This window comes from Camelus bactrianus, chromosome 18 (assembly GCF_048773025.1).
Source record: "Camelus bactrianus isolate YW-2024 breed Bactrian camel chromosome 18, ASM4877302v1, whole genome shotgun sequence".
Classification (NCBI taxonomy): domain Eukaryota; kingdom Metazoa; phylum Chordata; class Mammalia; order Artiodactyla; family Camelidae; genus Camelus; species Camelus bactrianus.
This window is the reverse complement of record NC_133556.1, coordinates 26,140,199-26,156,940: the sequence shown is the minus strand read 5'-3', so window position 1 is coordinate 26,156,940 and position 16,742 is coordinate 26,140,199. Positions and strand designations below refer to the sequence as shown.

At 44.8% G+C, this 16,742-nt stretch overlaps 1 protein-coding gene across 1 annotated transcript in view; it reads right to left on the bottom strand.

Annotated features, from left to right (window-relative positions):
• CREBBP (CREB binding lysine acetyltransferase) overlaps positions 1-16,742 on the bottom strand; it is a 118,209-nt gene that overhangs the window by 32,229 nt on the left and 69,238 nt on the right. Inside the window, exons 6-15 of the mRNA XM_074346399.1 lie at positions 11,585-11,827; positions 9,918-10,020; positions 9,407-9,553; positions 8,448-8,565; positions 7,760-7,931; positions 7,412-7,456; positions 5,078-5,202; positions 4,287-4,475; positions 2,477-2,893; positions 883-1,062 (exon numbers count right to left, since the gene is read on the bottom strand). Of these exons, the coding sequence (XP_074202500.1) occupies positions 883-1,062; positions 2,477-2,893; positions 4,287-4,475; positions 5,078-5,202; positions 7,412-7,456; positions 7,760-7,931; positions 8,448-8,565; positions 9,407-9,553; positions 9,918-10,020; positions 11,585-11,827 (1,739 nt within the window). The remainder of the gene's footprint in view (positions 1-882; positions 1,063-2,476; positions 2,894-4,286; positions 4,476-5,077; positions 5,203-7,411; positions 7,457-7,759; positions 7,932-8,447; positions 8,566-9,406; positions 9,554-9,917; positions 10,021-11,584; positions 11,828-16,742) is intronic.

Genomic DNA, 16,742 nt, shown 5'->3' with positions numbered 1-16,742 from the left:
GGCTTGTTAAAGCCCTTCCCTAGTCAGAGCTGCACTGATTATTTCTTTTCTCTCCCACAAGAAGGGGTGGAGTCACTTTTAACACAATACCAGTGTAACTATAGTCTTAAAAATTAAATAAAATTTACATGCTAGAGTGCTTAAAAAACTCGTATATACACTGTATATACATTATTATCTCCTCAGAGGTTTTACATACAGGTATTTCTAGTTTGGAACAAGAATCACCTCAAATATTGGGGGAGGGATCAGAACTCCAACTGCTCGGAGGGCCAGGAAGGTGAAGTAAATGAGAGCAGCAGGAGGCGTGGAGTGAGGCAGTAGGGAGGAGTGGAGACTCCAGTGAACCAGAGGGCCCATGACCCATCTAATAGCCACGGCTGGTGCTCCCATCCAGACTGCAGCCACACAGGAATGCAAACACAGTGGTGGCAGAGCTTCTCATTTTTCAAGAAAAGCCAGAAATTTAGACTCTTGTAATTTCTGACTTTAAAAATATTGTGTGGGTCAACCAAAACAGACTTATAGGCTGGATTCAACCCACAGTCAGTCAGTTTCCAACTTCTGCCACAGATTAATTAGTAAAAGAATACATCCCTTGCATAGTCTAATTCTGTAGAACTATAAAATAATGACAAATGACTATAAAAAGCTGTCGGATAATTCAAACAATTAAAATACATGCCAGTGCTCTTCACTGCTGGCAAAATTTAAAAAACCTGTAACTAATATCTAAAAATAAGTAGGTGATCTGTTTTTAATTGATTTCCTACATGAAGCATAATCAAACAGGACACTGAAACAAAAAGCAGGGACATCTATGGTGGACCCTCGGGCCTCCATGTGCGCAGCACATCTGTCACTCTCAGGAAAGGCACCTACCGCAGACCCAGGCTCTCCCTTGGGTTCGCTGGCATCAGGCTCGGTGTCCTCGGTCTTGACTTCAGCTTTCATTTCCAGCATTGGTACATCAGGTCCTGGCTGCTGGGAGTTGGTTTCGGTACTGGCCACTGAGGATGGAGTGGGGACCCTGTTATCAATGCTGGCTGCTGCCTGGGAAAGCTGTGGAGAAACCCAAATCATTTATCTTGGTAAACAAGAGACTATAAATGATCTCAAAGCCTGATGCACATCCAATATAGTTTCATTGTAACTTTCTCATTACTAAGCTAACAGGCACCCCGATCTGAGACACCTGAAGAACAGGAGTTAAATAGGGGCTCCAGAGGAAGTCAACGTTAGGCAGAAAAACAACTGACTTCTTGCCAATAATGCAAAGACAGAAGAGCAGAGCTTTCAACACTTTGATATAAAATTATTCTGGGGGAGTTTTCTATGCAAGTCACAGAATTTCCAATTTTAAATTTAATCCCCTCCAATAATGACACTAATGGTTACAGTAAAAGGCTGAATTATAAACATGTAAGTCTATATACTGCAGGAAGGCATAAAGTGCCTACCTGGGGCAAGAATGTACAACTGGCCTGTTAACTGTAGGGAAGAGGGGCAGAGAAGTAAACAAATATTCAGAGAAGGAATTCCTAAAAGAATTCTAAATTTTCAAAGATTTACCCAAAGTAGTTTAAAGTAAACAAACAAAAGAAAATGTAAAATTACAAAAGGGTCTTATTTAGAGATAAGAAGTATAAAATAAGGATAAATAAGCACACTCCCTATGGAGAACTATAAACAGTAATGTCATCTTGGGGTTGCTGTTGGGATTAATTTCGACATTTTATAAATATCCTCAGTCCCCACAAATAATGTATTTCGGGGGGAAGGAGGTTTTCAAGTTGGACTGATAAGAAAACAGACCGTGAGATTTCAGTGATAACTGTGGAAGGAATGCGGAGGTGAGCAAAGGCAGCCTCAGGCCCCTGCGTCAGTGGGGACAGCTCAGTCTGGGAGAGCACCAGGCCAGGCATCATCAGCAGAGCATGGGACGTGGGACACGGGACGCGAAGTGATCCTGCCACTTTCCCCTCTCTGGAGGGATGGGTAGATCTGAGCCACAGGAACCGTTAGCCTGGGTGTGCCTTTTGTCATGAAAAAGAAAAGGCTTCTAGCCTGAATATAGGTCAAAGTACATATAATTAGGAACTTGACTCGTGTACCTAGTTCTCAAGACAAAGGAGAAAAACTATGCAAACTCAGCAGGCGTCAGTCTAGGACAGATAATGGGGAACACGCTGCTCCTATGGACAGACAGCTTAAAAATTCTACAGAGGACCCACGTATGAATCCTTTTACTGGCTGATTTCTATAAACCCATTTAATTAGAGAAGATAATCATAAGTCACGTCCTGCTGGACACAGCGTCTGGAGCCAATGTTGGAATAGAACAGCTCATTATGGTTCGATTAGGGTGCTGGTCTTGTGACTGCACCAAGACTTTCAGTGACTTTATGCCACTGCTTTAACGGGAAAGTTCTCATCTAAGAGTCTTGGCCAGAAGATGACAGACTGAGGGGCTCACCGGTGTGCCAGGGGGCTGGGCATGAACAGGTGTCGGCTGCTGCTGTGACGACTGAGGGGTGGCCACGGACGGAGGCTGGACTGGGGTCTGAGGCTGTGTTGTCACCTGGGCCTGGGCTGCTGCCTGGACCGTAGGGGTGCTCTGGGTTTGGCTAGCACTGGGCACTGAGCCGGGAGTCGGGGTAGGGGTCTGCCCGGAAGACGACACAGGAGTCGATGGCTGGGTGGGAGCTGCTGGCTGGGGAGGAGTCATCCCAGGTGCTGCTGGATGCTGGAGAGATGGCATTCCCGCGGCCGTGGAAGCAGGAGGTGGCGTCTGATGCAAAGGTGACTGTGTCACTGGTGGGCAAGGCAGCTGGCTGGCCTGGGGCCCAAGCATGTTCAGAGGGTTAGGAAGAGCAGCACCAGGCACTTGTCCCTAACAGATGGAACAGAGTATGTTAAAATTATTTCCTCCATTTGAAAATGTGGTAACAGAATTTAAAGAATTAAATATATGAAATCTAATCATGGTATCTTGATGAGGTCTGCTGACTGTACAGCAACGTTCCATTCATAAAAATTCATCAATCTGTACACTTACAGTAATGTGCACTTGTTTCTCATGCTTTGATTTACACAAGTGCGGAAATCTCTGGCTTAAACAAACACATACACACTTCAATTACTAGTTTCGTGCTCCACAACATTCACCCACAGCTCAGACCACTGGAAAAGGTCTGAGCCTTCTCTAAAAATTAGTTATTCAAACACTGAAATGTTTCAATGCAGTGGTTCTCAACTAGGGACCCGCTTTAGAATTATTTGCGGACCTATACAGAGCTATTCTGAATCACTGGTCTAAGGTGGAGATCTGCAAACTACATACAGCCCAAGGCCAAGTCCAGCCAGCTGCTAGCTTCTGTCAATAAAGTTTCACTGGCACGCAGCTCTGCCCATCCACTTATGTGAATGTACTGTCTATGGGTGCCTTTGCACCACCACAGTGGAGTAGAGTATGTAAAGCCAAGACTTCATGGTCTACAAAGCTGAAAATATTTATAGGACAAACCTGCTGACCCCTGTTTCAGAGCAATGAAATGTTACGGAAATTAAGAATTAATTAATAAATACTTAGTATGTAAATCTAATGTAATCAATGTCTTTTATTTAATGTTATTTTATGTTAAAAATTAAATAATGAATCTTGTCTTTGGGGGGAATATTTGGCCTATTTTGAATACATGTACATTTATATACAGCGGAAATCTGATGTACTCCAACAAAAGGGGGAAAAGGCAGTAAAATGAATGGAAAATAGTTCTCCCCAGCATTAGACTGAATAATTAAAAAAATTCAACAAGAAAAGAAATACTCAAATGATCCAGTTAGCTGGATTCCACCTAGGCAGTTCACATAGACAGGCAATCAGATACAAAGACCAAATCACTAGGAGTGAATTCATGGGGCCCTTCTCCACTCCATCCTTAAAATCCAATGTCTCTCAGGATCACATGTGAAACTTAGAATTTAAAACACATAAATAAAGACCAAGAAAGTGACAACTAAAAACTCCAAACAAAAACACAAAAGCACACAAATCAAAAAACCATAATCCATTCCACTTCTGCATGAAGTTTACCCCAAGACAGTAAGAGTAATTTCAAACAAGGTAAAAATGATGGGACAGAAAGGGGAAAAAATCAAGAGATGCTAGTACAGAAAATGTTTAGTCTAGAGTTCTAATACCCATGAACTGAGACATGCTCAGGGCAGCAGGGAGCTGGGGCTGCATCCGTGTAGGTGGCTCACAGCTCCAACGGGAACAGTACCTGTGACACTCCGGCCTGTGCCGCCGGCTGCCCCATGCCCACACTGTTCACACTCATCGCCCCGCTGGATGACGGGAACTGGTTCTGTGGCAGGAACTGGTTCTGTGCAGGCGCCTGGGCCATCATGTTGTTGGCATGCGCACCCATCATGTTCGGAGGCTGAGGCATTCGGGAAGGAGAAATGGCCATCTACAAGACAACAAGCATCATTGCGAGTTCAGAGGGGTTCGAGCACCAGTATTCAAGACAAACTAGGAGACAGAAATCTTCAAATCGTCCTCTCTCGCAGGAAGAGAGCCACCACTGGATAAGGCGTCTGGCTCCGAGGCACTCGGCATGCTTTCTCACACTAGGTCTCTCGTGAGCCAGTGCCACAGAGTCCTCTGAACAGAAATCAATAGTGTGCCACAGTTTCAAGTTCAAGCAGGCCTTTTATGAGCTCTCTGAAGCATTTAGAAAGCAGCCTCAGGAGAGTGAGCTCCAGGAGTCAACAGACGCTGACACACCCCTCTCGGCCGCGTATCTGCCTACCCCATCCTCAGAACTCCCATCTTCTCACAGAGTCACAGGTTCCTATGAATTTGTCATTTCAATAAAAAAATAACGGTCAAATAATTCTTGCAGTAATAAAGACCAAAGAGAGAAAGAGATGATGGAAATAAAGCAAAACCCAAATCCAAAGGAACAAGGACTGCAGGATTCCCCGACAGCCTTCAACTTGCACCGCTTAGACAATCTCCCTCCTTGCAGCCAGGCCTCCTCGGCACAGCCAAGGCAGCAGAGGCACTTACCCCTGGAACGGAGCCCATGCTGTTCATCGGGACAGAGTGGTTCATGGGGGACGCTGAACGCGGTCCCATGGGAGCTTGTGGCAACTGTACATTCCCCAAGGACATTGGGTTAAATGAATTCATCCCTGTAAATGTACCCACAATGGTTCATTAGGAAGAGCACCCACAGGAAAACAAATTACAACTCACCCAATAAACTCTAAGCAAAACAAGATGGAACACACACACTGCATATACGATTGAAAGGCAAACAGTTAATCAGAAAAGATGGTTCAGGAATAGACTTTTCATGTCCAGGAAAAATGGCAGCAATGCAGTGATGGTGAGGACAAGATGGTGGGGCGGGAGGTAGGGAGCATGAGGAGATGAAGGCAGAAAGTCAGGTAAGTGAGAGCCGACAAGGCTGGGGAGCTCGGGTCACTCGGCACCAAAGCTTCAAAGTGACAAAGCAGAGGGAGGCGGTGTGGGGAAGGGGCTCCCACCATTGCTGGAGGAGGTCAACTAAGGCCAGGGCACCCGTCTGAACCAACCCCTCAAAGCCTTCTGGAGACCCTGACTCCTGTCTCCTCTCCTGCAGGAAGCCTGTTCCCATCACCTCAGGCCTTCCAGCTCTTCAGCTGGGTTTATGTTTATTATCAGAATTTGGGGTAAGACTCAAAATGGGGTTTTAATTTTGCAAGTATGTTAAATGTTTAGAAAGTGCCCAAGGGTCAGCAGTTCTCAACCTCAGCCTCCTCTTCAGACTGGAAAGATCTCATTTTCTCGGCTCCCCTCGCCTTCCCAGGGGTGCCTGCAGTCCGCCGGAATGTCACACCATGAAAGACACCTCACAGCCACTAAGCGTCTCCAAGACCATAGAGTCTCATTCTTCGTCATTTCCCATGATACTTTGTTAACTCCAAGCTCTACTTAAAATAAATGCTGGTTTTACTGAGTCTCAGGACTGACACTGGCATTTAACAGAATCCCTGAGGTGCTGCCTCAATGCTGGTATAGTGTGAGAGGGTGGCAACGTGTGCCTCCCTCAGCACCACCTGGAAATGTCACCCTATGTAACTAGGTGCCAGCACAGGCCCAGGACTTGCCAGGAAGCCTACAGTACAAAAGTGTCCCCTCTCCTTGAGGATTTTATTAACGAGAAGATTTTAAGAAAAAGATGTACGAAGAAACGGAACCATGAAAAGACCTAGATGTGTGTGTGTGGGTAGGGGGCATGTGAGCACTTCGTTATAAGACCCCTCCTCAGCACTCTGCTCAGCAGCCACCTCATCAGATCCCAGACCAGCAGAAGCTTCCACGTCATCCCGGACACAGGACTTGCCCCTTTCCTAAGGCTCTCTTTCTCTGACTTCTTGATTTCTTTCACGCCTCCAATCCACCTAACCAAGTCCCTGAGAAGTTTCCTTCACAGTATCAGTTTATCTACAAGCTTTTATTCAGTATGCAATATAATTACCACAACTTAAAAAAAATTTTTTTTTATTTTGGGGGGGATTAGGTTTAATTAATTAATTAATTAATGGCGGCACTGGGGACTGAACCCAGGACCTTGTGCATGCTAAGCAGGCGCTCTACCACACAGCTACAGCCTCCCCCTGTGATTACCACAACTTTTAAAATGATCTCTTCTCCCCTCCCAAACTACTCTACACACAGTAGCAAGGCCATGCTTTGGAATCTTCTAGATAATGTCACCACCTGATTTCACAGCCTGTAAAAACATACTACTGTTCAAGAGCAGTAAAAGCTGTGAAGCGACCCTCACCCCTAAACTCAAATGACTGCTTGAACCATCAACAACAGAGAGAATTTTGACTTGAGGAAGAACCTCTGAAAGCTGTTCAGCTGCCAGTAGCCCAGCCTGATGAGGATTCTCTGAGCACAAACTCCCCTCTGCCGACCCCGGCAGGCGTGGCTCCTGTGCTCTGAGGGCCCAGAGCAGGCACCGTGGCCTCCCCGCCCCCCCAGCAGTGCTCCTGCCCCAAGATGGGCTTGATGCTCTCTTTTCAAGCATTCAGAAATGTTTCTTTTCCCACCTACAAGGTTTTCTTTGGAGATTCTTCCTCAGAACAATATCTTCTATCATCCAAAAAAAAAAAAAAAGTTAACTCCTACTTCTGATCTCCCTGGAGAGCTTTCCTATGATCTCCAAAACCTTCACATGCAACAAATATTCATATGTCAACGGACATGAACTCTGCTCAACAGCAAAAAGGAATGGGAGGAATAAGAGAAGGAGCTACAAAGAACTACAGAGGGAAGAAAACAAACCAATAAACTGTGTGGCTGTTGAGTGTTAAACCAAAACATGAATTCACAACAGTAGTTAAATACCTTGAGAAACCTGCATGCGATTCACTGGCAGGGACATGGGCCCATCTAAAACAGCAGGAAAAAAATGAGTTATTTAAAACAATCCTTCAAACTTAAACAGAAAACCAGTCCACAGGTCCAAAAAGCACTGTGCATTCTGATGCCAGCACACCCTTAAAGGGCCTTTGCAGGAGGGAGACTCAATGGCTAAACCACAGGCCACTGGAGAAGGTCATGGTCATTACCATACAGTTTCCAAAGTGCAGGCTTCCTGAGAATGTAATTCTTCATGCTTAGAAATACACCCCAAACACAGAAGGAAAAACAAGGAAACAGACTAAGGGCTAGTAAAGGAAATGAATTCCTTACTCGGAGGTCTCACAGGTTGTGCCTGTGGTATCCCAGGGGGCTGCGTCCCGGGGGCTGGCAAGGCTGGCTGGTTACCCAAGATGCCTTGTTTGTGTAAACGCGACCTCCGTTTTTCCTCTAGTTCCTTTTGTATCTTGTAGATTTTCTCTGCTAATAAGTGATAGTATTCATCCTAAAAAACAGTTAACATTCAATACTAGTTATTTGTTAAAAACAAACAAATGATGTTTTTGTATGTTCTAACAAACTAATGAACTTTTTAATTAAGTACATTTAATTAAGTACATTCAGCACTTCTAACTGATAAATCCATGCCCAGTGATGTTAACAGGACTTATCACACAGTAGGCACTAAGTGCTCATTACAGTTCATTCCACAGTTGAACCTCTTCACTGACGCTGACAGTAACAGACTACAAGCACGGAAAACAAGGCCCACTATAGAGTATACCCATGGATGAAACACAATTCCATATACCTCATTTACTGCTGTTGTGGAGACATTTGTAATAAGCCGAGAGAGCTGTGAAGGGGCCTCATGTCTTAACTGGGAAGTTTCCCTGGTCAGTGCCCTCAAGTGATGAGTCTACCAGACTAATACATACCCCCCTTTCCAGACAACAAGCCAGACAGGTGCAGTGGCAGCTCCCACAGGTGCTGCACGGGCAGGAACACAGGTGGCACCTACCCTGCTGTTGGCGGACTCATACATGTCCCCTTCCACTTTCTTGGCATAGGCCACCAGGTTCTCCATGCGCCGGTCCTTCAGGGCTGCGGGGTCAGGTGTCGGGAAGATGGCTTGGACACTGAAAGGACAATGCACCCTCTCAATTTACTTTCAAAACAACATCAATATCCTGCCATTTTGTACGTTACACAGAAAGAAACGAAACAGAACCATCTACCTATGGGGACGACACCTTGTTGAGAGAACCCCCAAATCTCTTTCTCCTAGTTTACGATTACACAAGTGAAGCCACTCTCTAGAGACAATACTGACCTGCCAATTTATCTCCAAGTCAAACATACCAATATTTTGCTATTAACAACAGCTGCCAGATCATTTAAAGAATTTCTAGTATTAAACTATTTCTTATAAAAATTTTGATTAAAATAGTGGTGGTGGGGGGAACCCCTAAGGGAACTGAGTTGATTAACCACATCTTCAATTCAGCTTAACTAGCCAGAGAAAGTTAACTACTAACTTCCTGTATGTTAAGTGACTGTATGATGGTATTGTCGTGCTGTCTGCATTCATGAGGCCCAAATCCTGCCAATTCTCATGGTCTCCACAACTATAATTTTGAGCCATAAAATAATGCAAGGCTTCTGAGCTAATCCCAGCTCCCAAAGTGTATCCCAGAGCTCCGAAAACAGGTCTGGTCCTTTGAGACATGGTTCATGCTCCTCTGCAGGGCAGAGCCACAGAAGCTCTGGTGCCACCCACCAGGGATACAGGGTCTAGGATTCTCTGGCCTCCCTTAACAAGCATGTGACATGCATTAGCTGTTAGGGTACTGTCACCTGGGGCCCAGGACACCACTTAGGAAGTAAATCAGACACTGATGAACCTGTAAAACTGTCACATCGCCATTAGCCACAAAATGTTTCCATCACATGTGAATGATGGGTGAGGTGGCCACGTACAGTTTATGCACCAGATGGCTCCGCAGGTCCTGAGTGACGTGTTCGTGCCAGCCTTTCCGAACACCAGTGCTGGAAGGAGGTGCTGCTGTTGGTATAGTGCTGAGGGTGCCAATGTTGCCCGAGTTGGAGCCGTCATTCATCAGTGGGCTGAGGGAAGGATAAGAACACTTCATCCAGCCGCTGAAGTGGCTCAAATGCACTTCATCCAACTAAGGTTCTTCAACCACGTGTGACTTTAAACTTTACTCCCTGTTCTACATTTATGATTTTGAAAAGAAAGGAAGAAAGAGAAACAGTACCCACCCGCCCTGTTTAAACTACTTTCTCTGCCACACATTTAGAAAGAATCAAGAGTTTCGTGTGAGTCCCAGTCCACTTTTTTTTTTAAGCTATGTTTTTATTGAAGTACAGTCAGTTTGCAATGTTGTGTCAATTCCTGGTGTACAGCACCCCAGTCCACTTTCAGTGCTAGTTTCACTCAGACAAGAGCCAAATGGAACATGGGTCTTACTTTGTGGCCCCGAGGGAAGTTGGAAGAGCTGATTCTGAAATCAAGTTTGGTGGTTGCTGATCTGTTGTGATTCCTCCTGCTGGAATGTTCATTGGGTTATTTCCTTTAAAGACAGAAAAAAAAAATCAACCAACTCCTAATTTATAATACACATTTTAAAGTCCTGATAACAGATAAACAAATCACATATAAATAAGTGATTCTTAGGAGTTACAATATTAACACTATAGCAGGAACTCTGGGAGTTATATTTTCAGTAACAGTGATCGATGTGTAAATTCAGTTGCAGGCTCCTTCCCATTGTACTTTATAACCAAAATAGGGCATTTTTATGGAGACATAAGCACTCCATGGCTGTGGAAAAAAATCAGAAATGATCCATCTGCAACTCAGATTTAAAAAAATTTTTTTTTAATTTTAGGGGGGAGGTAATTAGGTTTATTTATTTATTTATTTTTGGAGGAGGCACTGGGGATTGAACCCAGGACCCTGTGTATGCTAAGCACATCCTCTACCACTGAGCTCTACCCTCCCTGCTGCAACTTCAGATCTTGATTCTGGCTTCATTAATATCATGCCCTAAACAAGTAAGCTGACTTGTCACATATATTTGCATCATCTTTTGTTTTGGGGGGGTCTTGGCTTCTTGGGGGCATTATCAGAAAATAAAATCATAGAAATTAAGTGCAGGTAAAAACATAAAAGGTCAATTTGTCTAGTCTTCATATTAAAGTAAGAAAAAGTTGGAACACAGAGAGGTTAACAGTCTTGTCCCAGATTCTACCATCAATAGAAGTGGAGTCAGATTAGAACTCAAGTTTCAGGACTCCAACCCAGTCTCCTTGCCAGCAGGAGTCAGAGATACATGAAGACAATTGCTTTCCAAAAAGCAACAAATGTGATGTCTTTAATTGGTCATTTTTAAGAGTCATTTTTAAGGTTAAAATACTCTATTAGGGAAAGAACAAAATTAGTATAACAGCCTTGACTTGACTTGACTGATGTAACTGCCTGGCCTAAGCCTAAGCTTAAAAAGACTATGTCAATTTAAAGAAAAATATTAAGGAAACAATATGCAGAGATGGCAAAAATTGTGGAGATACATGTGCAAATGACCAAACACTGGCAATCAATGGGTTAAGATAACACTAGGAAATACTAATTTATAGAGAAGTCTAAGACAAGAGAGATTCTGAGACTCCTGTTAACCTGCCCATGTCCAGGCCAGTCACTTCCAGCCATGAGGTAGCCCATAACCAAGATGTGCTAGCAACTGCAGCCCACCCTCAAGTTCTCCAACAAACAAATGGTCTACTGAGAGTCGATACAAGCTGTACAATGACTACTAACTTGTGAGATTTTGCAGTCTGAGCCATGTGAAATGCCATTTATGGAAACTGTCCAGAGAGAAATGACCAAAAAGTTGATTCATCTGCAAATACTATTCATCTTATAAGCCTCTAACATCTTCCATGCACCCAACATTTTAGCCTTTTCCTGGAAGTTTTTAATTTCACATTTAAAGGATACTATCACTGTGGTATATGCATATATTAATTCGAATTTAAAGTAAAGACAATAACTGAAACAGCCTTGGGTTCCAGGAAGACTTGCCATTCCCAGTGCTGCATTTGGACAAAGAAATTCCCGAGAGTTCCTTCACCTACCCAGGGGGTTCAGAGTCCTCATCTGCTGGTGAGTTTGAGGCTGTGCTGGTTGCTGGCCAGGAACCTGAGGCTGCAGCTGGGTCTGAGGCTGGTTCAGGTAGGGGAGTCCAAGAGCAGCATACGCTCGTTGCATGGAGCTGGGGTCTATGGGATTTGGGTTACTTAAAGAAGTGGCATTCTGTTGGCCTGTGCCAACAGAACCAATTGTGTTTTGAATTCCACTAGCTGGCGACCCCAGGATGGCTACAACAACAAACAGACAAACAAGAAAGTTAAGTAAAAGGGAGAAGTCAAGAATGGTTTAAAAACTACTGAAAAGCAAGTAAAATTTTATCAGAAGACCACCTATATATGTCATGAGTGCTGGAACAAGGCTACCAAGAAAGGAGAGATGTGCAGAGAGAAGGCTCCTATTCTATTCATCTAATCTTCATGGCAGTAGCTGAGGAGCAAAAAGCTAAAGAAAATTCAAGCTTCTGTGTTAGAAAGCAACGGACGAAATTAGCAATTACTTCATCAAAATTAGTGTGCATTACACTACAGCCTCGTAAGATGTCAGTTCTGGAGGAATGGCAAACATATGACAACAGAAAGCCTGTGATTCTTTGGGGGTCATCAGCCACCTCCGAGATGAGCTAAGGAACCCCCGGTCCTTCACTGCTCACCAGCACAGGTACAGAAGGCCTAACAGAAGGAGCAGAGGCGATACCCAGTTGGGTCAGTTTTGTTACTAATTAATAACTTAATTAAGATCTATGACACGATCTCCCAAATGACAAAACTGAACTTCCTTGAAATCTTCGGTATTCAGTGACCATGTAACTTACAGTTTTCTTTCCTATAAATTTCCTATGCAGGAGGGTGCCATGCTGAGCTCTGCCACGTAAAGCTGTTCAAGAAATACTGTAATTGACGGAGTGACTGGTCAAGCTGATGGACCGAGGCTTGGCAACTGTGCATGGATATTCGTTCATCCAGGCGCCACCTCAGCACCACTGATAATCAGAGCTGACTCCCCCAGCCCAGCCTGCGGTGAGCATGCGGGGTGCTCCCTCTAGCTACCCTATCTTCCAGGCTAATCCCAGAAGACTAAAGAAAGTCTATGGCAACATAAAGAGCCCCATTCCCAAAGGCTTCAAAGTTAACAGAGATGACTCCAAACTTCCATCTGTCCATCTGTCTATCCATCCAAATGTCCTTATTTGGCAAGCACTCACCAGATGGCAGAAGTTTTACGTCATACCACTTATTCCTAACAGTTCCTCTCTTTCCAGTTTCCTCAAACTTTACAGTCATGTCATAAATAGCAGCTTATAAAACTGATATGAAACCATGATCTTTGATACATAAAACACTATCACAAAGCCTTTCTTTAAAATTCGTACTATTATATGTAATAGTAGTATTCTTACATTATCATAAGTGCACTATAACATAAACAACTCAAATACTTATCAGAGAAAATTAAACTGAAATGTGTAAAAAAAACTTGATAATTACACATTTCATTCTATTAACTTTTCTAATAAGGATATTCAGATCTCAAACTCATTAGTGCTCATTAGACACAATTACACACACCGAGCACCTAATTATTATAAATGAAAAGCAATTCCCAAGGTATACTTTATGACAAGTGTGTAGCTAAAATAACTCATGTATAATACCTTTAAAAGTATTTTTTTTCCCTAATAGGTAAAACTGTCCCCAAAACTTAAACACATGCTATTATACTCCTAAAACTGACATGCTTAATTTTCCAAAAGAACTATGATATGTGAAGTTCTAATGGTAGGTTTACTTTTCTGTCACCTTGCGGTACAAGAAAGAACAGGCCCAGACTACGCTGGATATACAGAATGGTCCACTATGGAGAGGAATTTAAAGAAACAAGGTCTAGGTGGCCTTCCGTTTCTGTGTGAAGAGGTAATAGCTAGCTGTGCTTTAACGACAACTTCTTCCTACTATAATCTGCTGCAACTACACTTCCCCAAATGCCATCCTTCTAGCCAAAACTCTCCACCCTAGGATGAATGCCATTCCCAAGCCCAAGGCTACTTATGGGGCAGCCAGCACTTCCCAGGGAAGCTGCTGACATGGTCAGAGTATTTTGTGTTTGTGTTAAAAGCACTTATTTCCTAAATGTAAACATTAGCATATTTTTTTATTTTAAAAGAAATCATACCTATATAAAGACAAGTAACCATTTGGTACTTGACATTCCTAACAATTTGGAAATAAGGAAAACAAAATACAAACGAAAAAAAGGTCTCTGACATTTAGGCATGGCCCAACTTGAGTCCAAATCTACTGCGGATAACACAACTACTTCGGAGTGAGGGGACGGGTGCGTTTCCTACGCGGTTGATGGCTTACTGAAAGAGGAGTTACGAGGTAAACGCAACCGTAACTCTACCTCTCCATCAACCCTCGGGCACCAGTCACTGTCCCCTAAATTCCCACAGTGCCTGCTGGTCTCGGCTCCTCTTTGGGCCGTTGGTTACCCTCCCTCACTCCCTCTGCTGGGCTCCAGGATACAGTGTGAGCACAAAAGTCTGCACACATGGAGCACAGGGTCTTCTGGAAGAGCAACAAATGTCCCTAATCATCACCTAACCACGGGGCCTGCAGCTCCGGACCCTGTGCTGGAGACAGCCGCGCCCATCTCTCTCCCTGCACACCCCCTGAAGGCGGGTGGACGTGTGACTCCTCTACATTCTCCCGGCGAGGTGCCCAGCCCACGGGAGCGGCCGCTGCCAGCAGCGCGCCCGGCATCCCGCGCGCCCACCTGGCGCCGCCGCACTGAGGCCTTGGAGACTGAACAAGACATAAAGGAGCGCTAAAAGCAGCAGCACTTCGTTCACCCGGCATCACTGAGCATGCAGCTTTCTAAGTCAATCACTTTTACACATTATTGACATTTACTTCTTTAAATGTCAAAAGCTCCTGTTCTTTTGGCCATGTTTATATCTTGTCTCCTCTCTTGGAGCTTAATGCTATGTTTCATGAACAATCAGTCCTTAAGCTATGGGTGTCACACAGTGTCCCCAAACATCTCAGTAAAGTGTGGGCTCCTTTCCCCTGAGCACCAGCTGGGCACTCCTGCTCTCAGCACGTCTTCAAAGCACCCCCAACCCTCCACTGCCTCACCCTTCCCCTTCTGTTGCAGCCAAATCAGGAGCCCATGACCCAGAATATAAAAGGCCGAGTTTTACAGTGGGCTCTGTCCAGGACTCGCCCATCACTTTTCAAGGCAGTCCTTCCCCAGTGGGCACAAAGACTGTCCTACTAAGAAGTTCCATGTATAATACACGTTGCTAACTTGCAACATTCAACTCACCAGAAACTCAGTAAAATTGTACTCAATATGGAAATCCAATGAAAGCAGACACACTGAATCCCAGAGCTTTGTCAGATGGTGGGAGACATACCATGAAGCAGTCAAAGCAGCAACTATCTAAGATTTCTACTGAGAAAGTCAGGCTGGAATTGACTCAGACCTGCAAATGTCTCTGCAGGGCTGCTCCCACAGCACATGGCTCCGCATACGCTGTGCACCAGGACTGCCCTCTTTTCCAGCATCTTCATGTGCACAGTACAGGGCAAGAGAGCAAAGGGGAACAGCCAGGCCCCAGTGCCAGGCCTCCCATCACAGCCGTCAGCAAGCCAGAATGCACACTCTTCAGGGCGTTTTCCTCAGAAGCCAAATGACTCAGAAAGGCAACACCGTATCACCCAGAAGAGCAAGGACAAAGCCATTTCAATGAAGTAGATCAACAGTGATTGTCTGGTACTTAAATCAGGGCAAACAAGCTCAATGCTGTCCCTATGGCCACTGAGATTCCACTGCCCCTCTGTTCCGGCCCCAAACACAGGCTGTCAGGAGAGGTGTCTGAGAGTCTGAAGAGCCCTCGGGCGGGTCGAGCGCCTGTTCAACAAGCACCCACTAAGCGCCCAGCAGGCGTCCTGAGTGCAAGTTTTGAGGAGGTAGATCTGGACTCAATATCATGAAGGAATGCATCTCAGTAAGAGGTGCCCAATACTGAAACACACAGTAGGACAGGCAGAGAGCGTTAAGCCAATAGAGGTATTCAAGCAATGGGTCTGAGGACTGCTGAGGCTCACGTGTGGCAGCCTGGGTCCAAGACAGCTAGCTGTAGGCAGTGAGCAGGTCTGGTCTGGCTCTGACCATGTAGCATCTGTTTTCACAGTTCTTCTGGTCTGAGTTGGGAAACCCAGGGTTCCCTCAGAAAATGACTTACACCTTCTCAAGAGCTCTGGAACAGACAGTCCACCCTTCAGGGCACCCAAAGCAGTGTGTCTCAGCCGTTAATGTGCATCCCAATCACCTGGGAATCTGTGAAAATGCAGTCTAACAGCACAGGAGGTCTGGGACAGGATTCAAGTTTCTGCATTTCTAACAAGCATCCTGCGGGTGCCTATGTAGTTGGTTTGAGAACCACACTTTGAGTACCAAAAATCGTACTGACGAGGCAACATGAGTTCAAATAGGGAATTCAGCCATGTGTTCACACAGTTCCCATTCCCCGTGCCATCCTGTGTACTGAAATTAACTGGGAGTCAGGTGCGAGGACTGATATGAGATATATACCTTTCAAAATCTTAATTATTCAATAAAATCTGATCATCTCTATAAAGGATGGATAACTCAAGATCAGTGGTTACAGAATCTCTGGAAAACAACTCAAAGAAAAATCAAACAAAATCTCAATACAGGGCAAAAAAGTAACTGGATTTCATTTCAATGACCATTGGGTAAGCTCCACAGGGGATTCTGGCAGGTTCACTCAACAGACGTATCAACGAGACAAGTTAGACAATGAGACGTGTGCACCGGGTGGGGTGAGCATCTGTGGGGAATCCTGCCTGGAAAGCACAGCCTCGGTGGGCACAGGTGCGTCTCTGACGGTCCCCAGGGGTCCCTGTCTCCCCGAATCACCTGGCTTGCACAGGGACCTCTGAGTGCAGTCAGATGCGTGCCCTGCAGGCAGGACAGCTGTGCAGCCACTGCTGGTGCTGTCTAAAATGCTCTTCCATTGTTACTTTATTAAAATTGGGCTTCATCTAGCCCCGCCCTCCAGCACAATCTGATACACCATTCCAGGGATATCTACACTATTGACCTGTCTCTACCTCA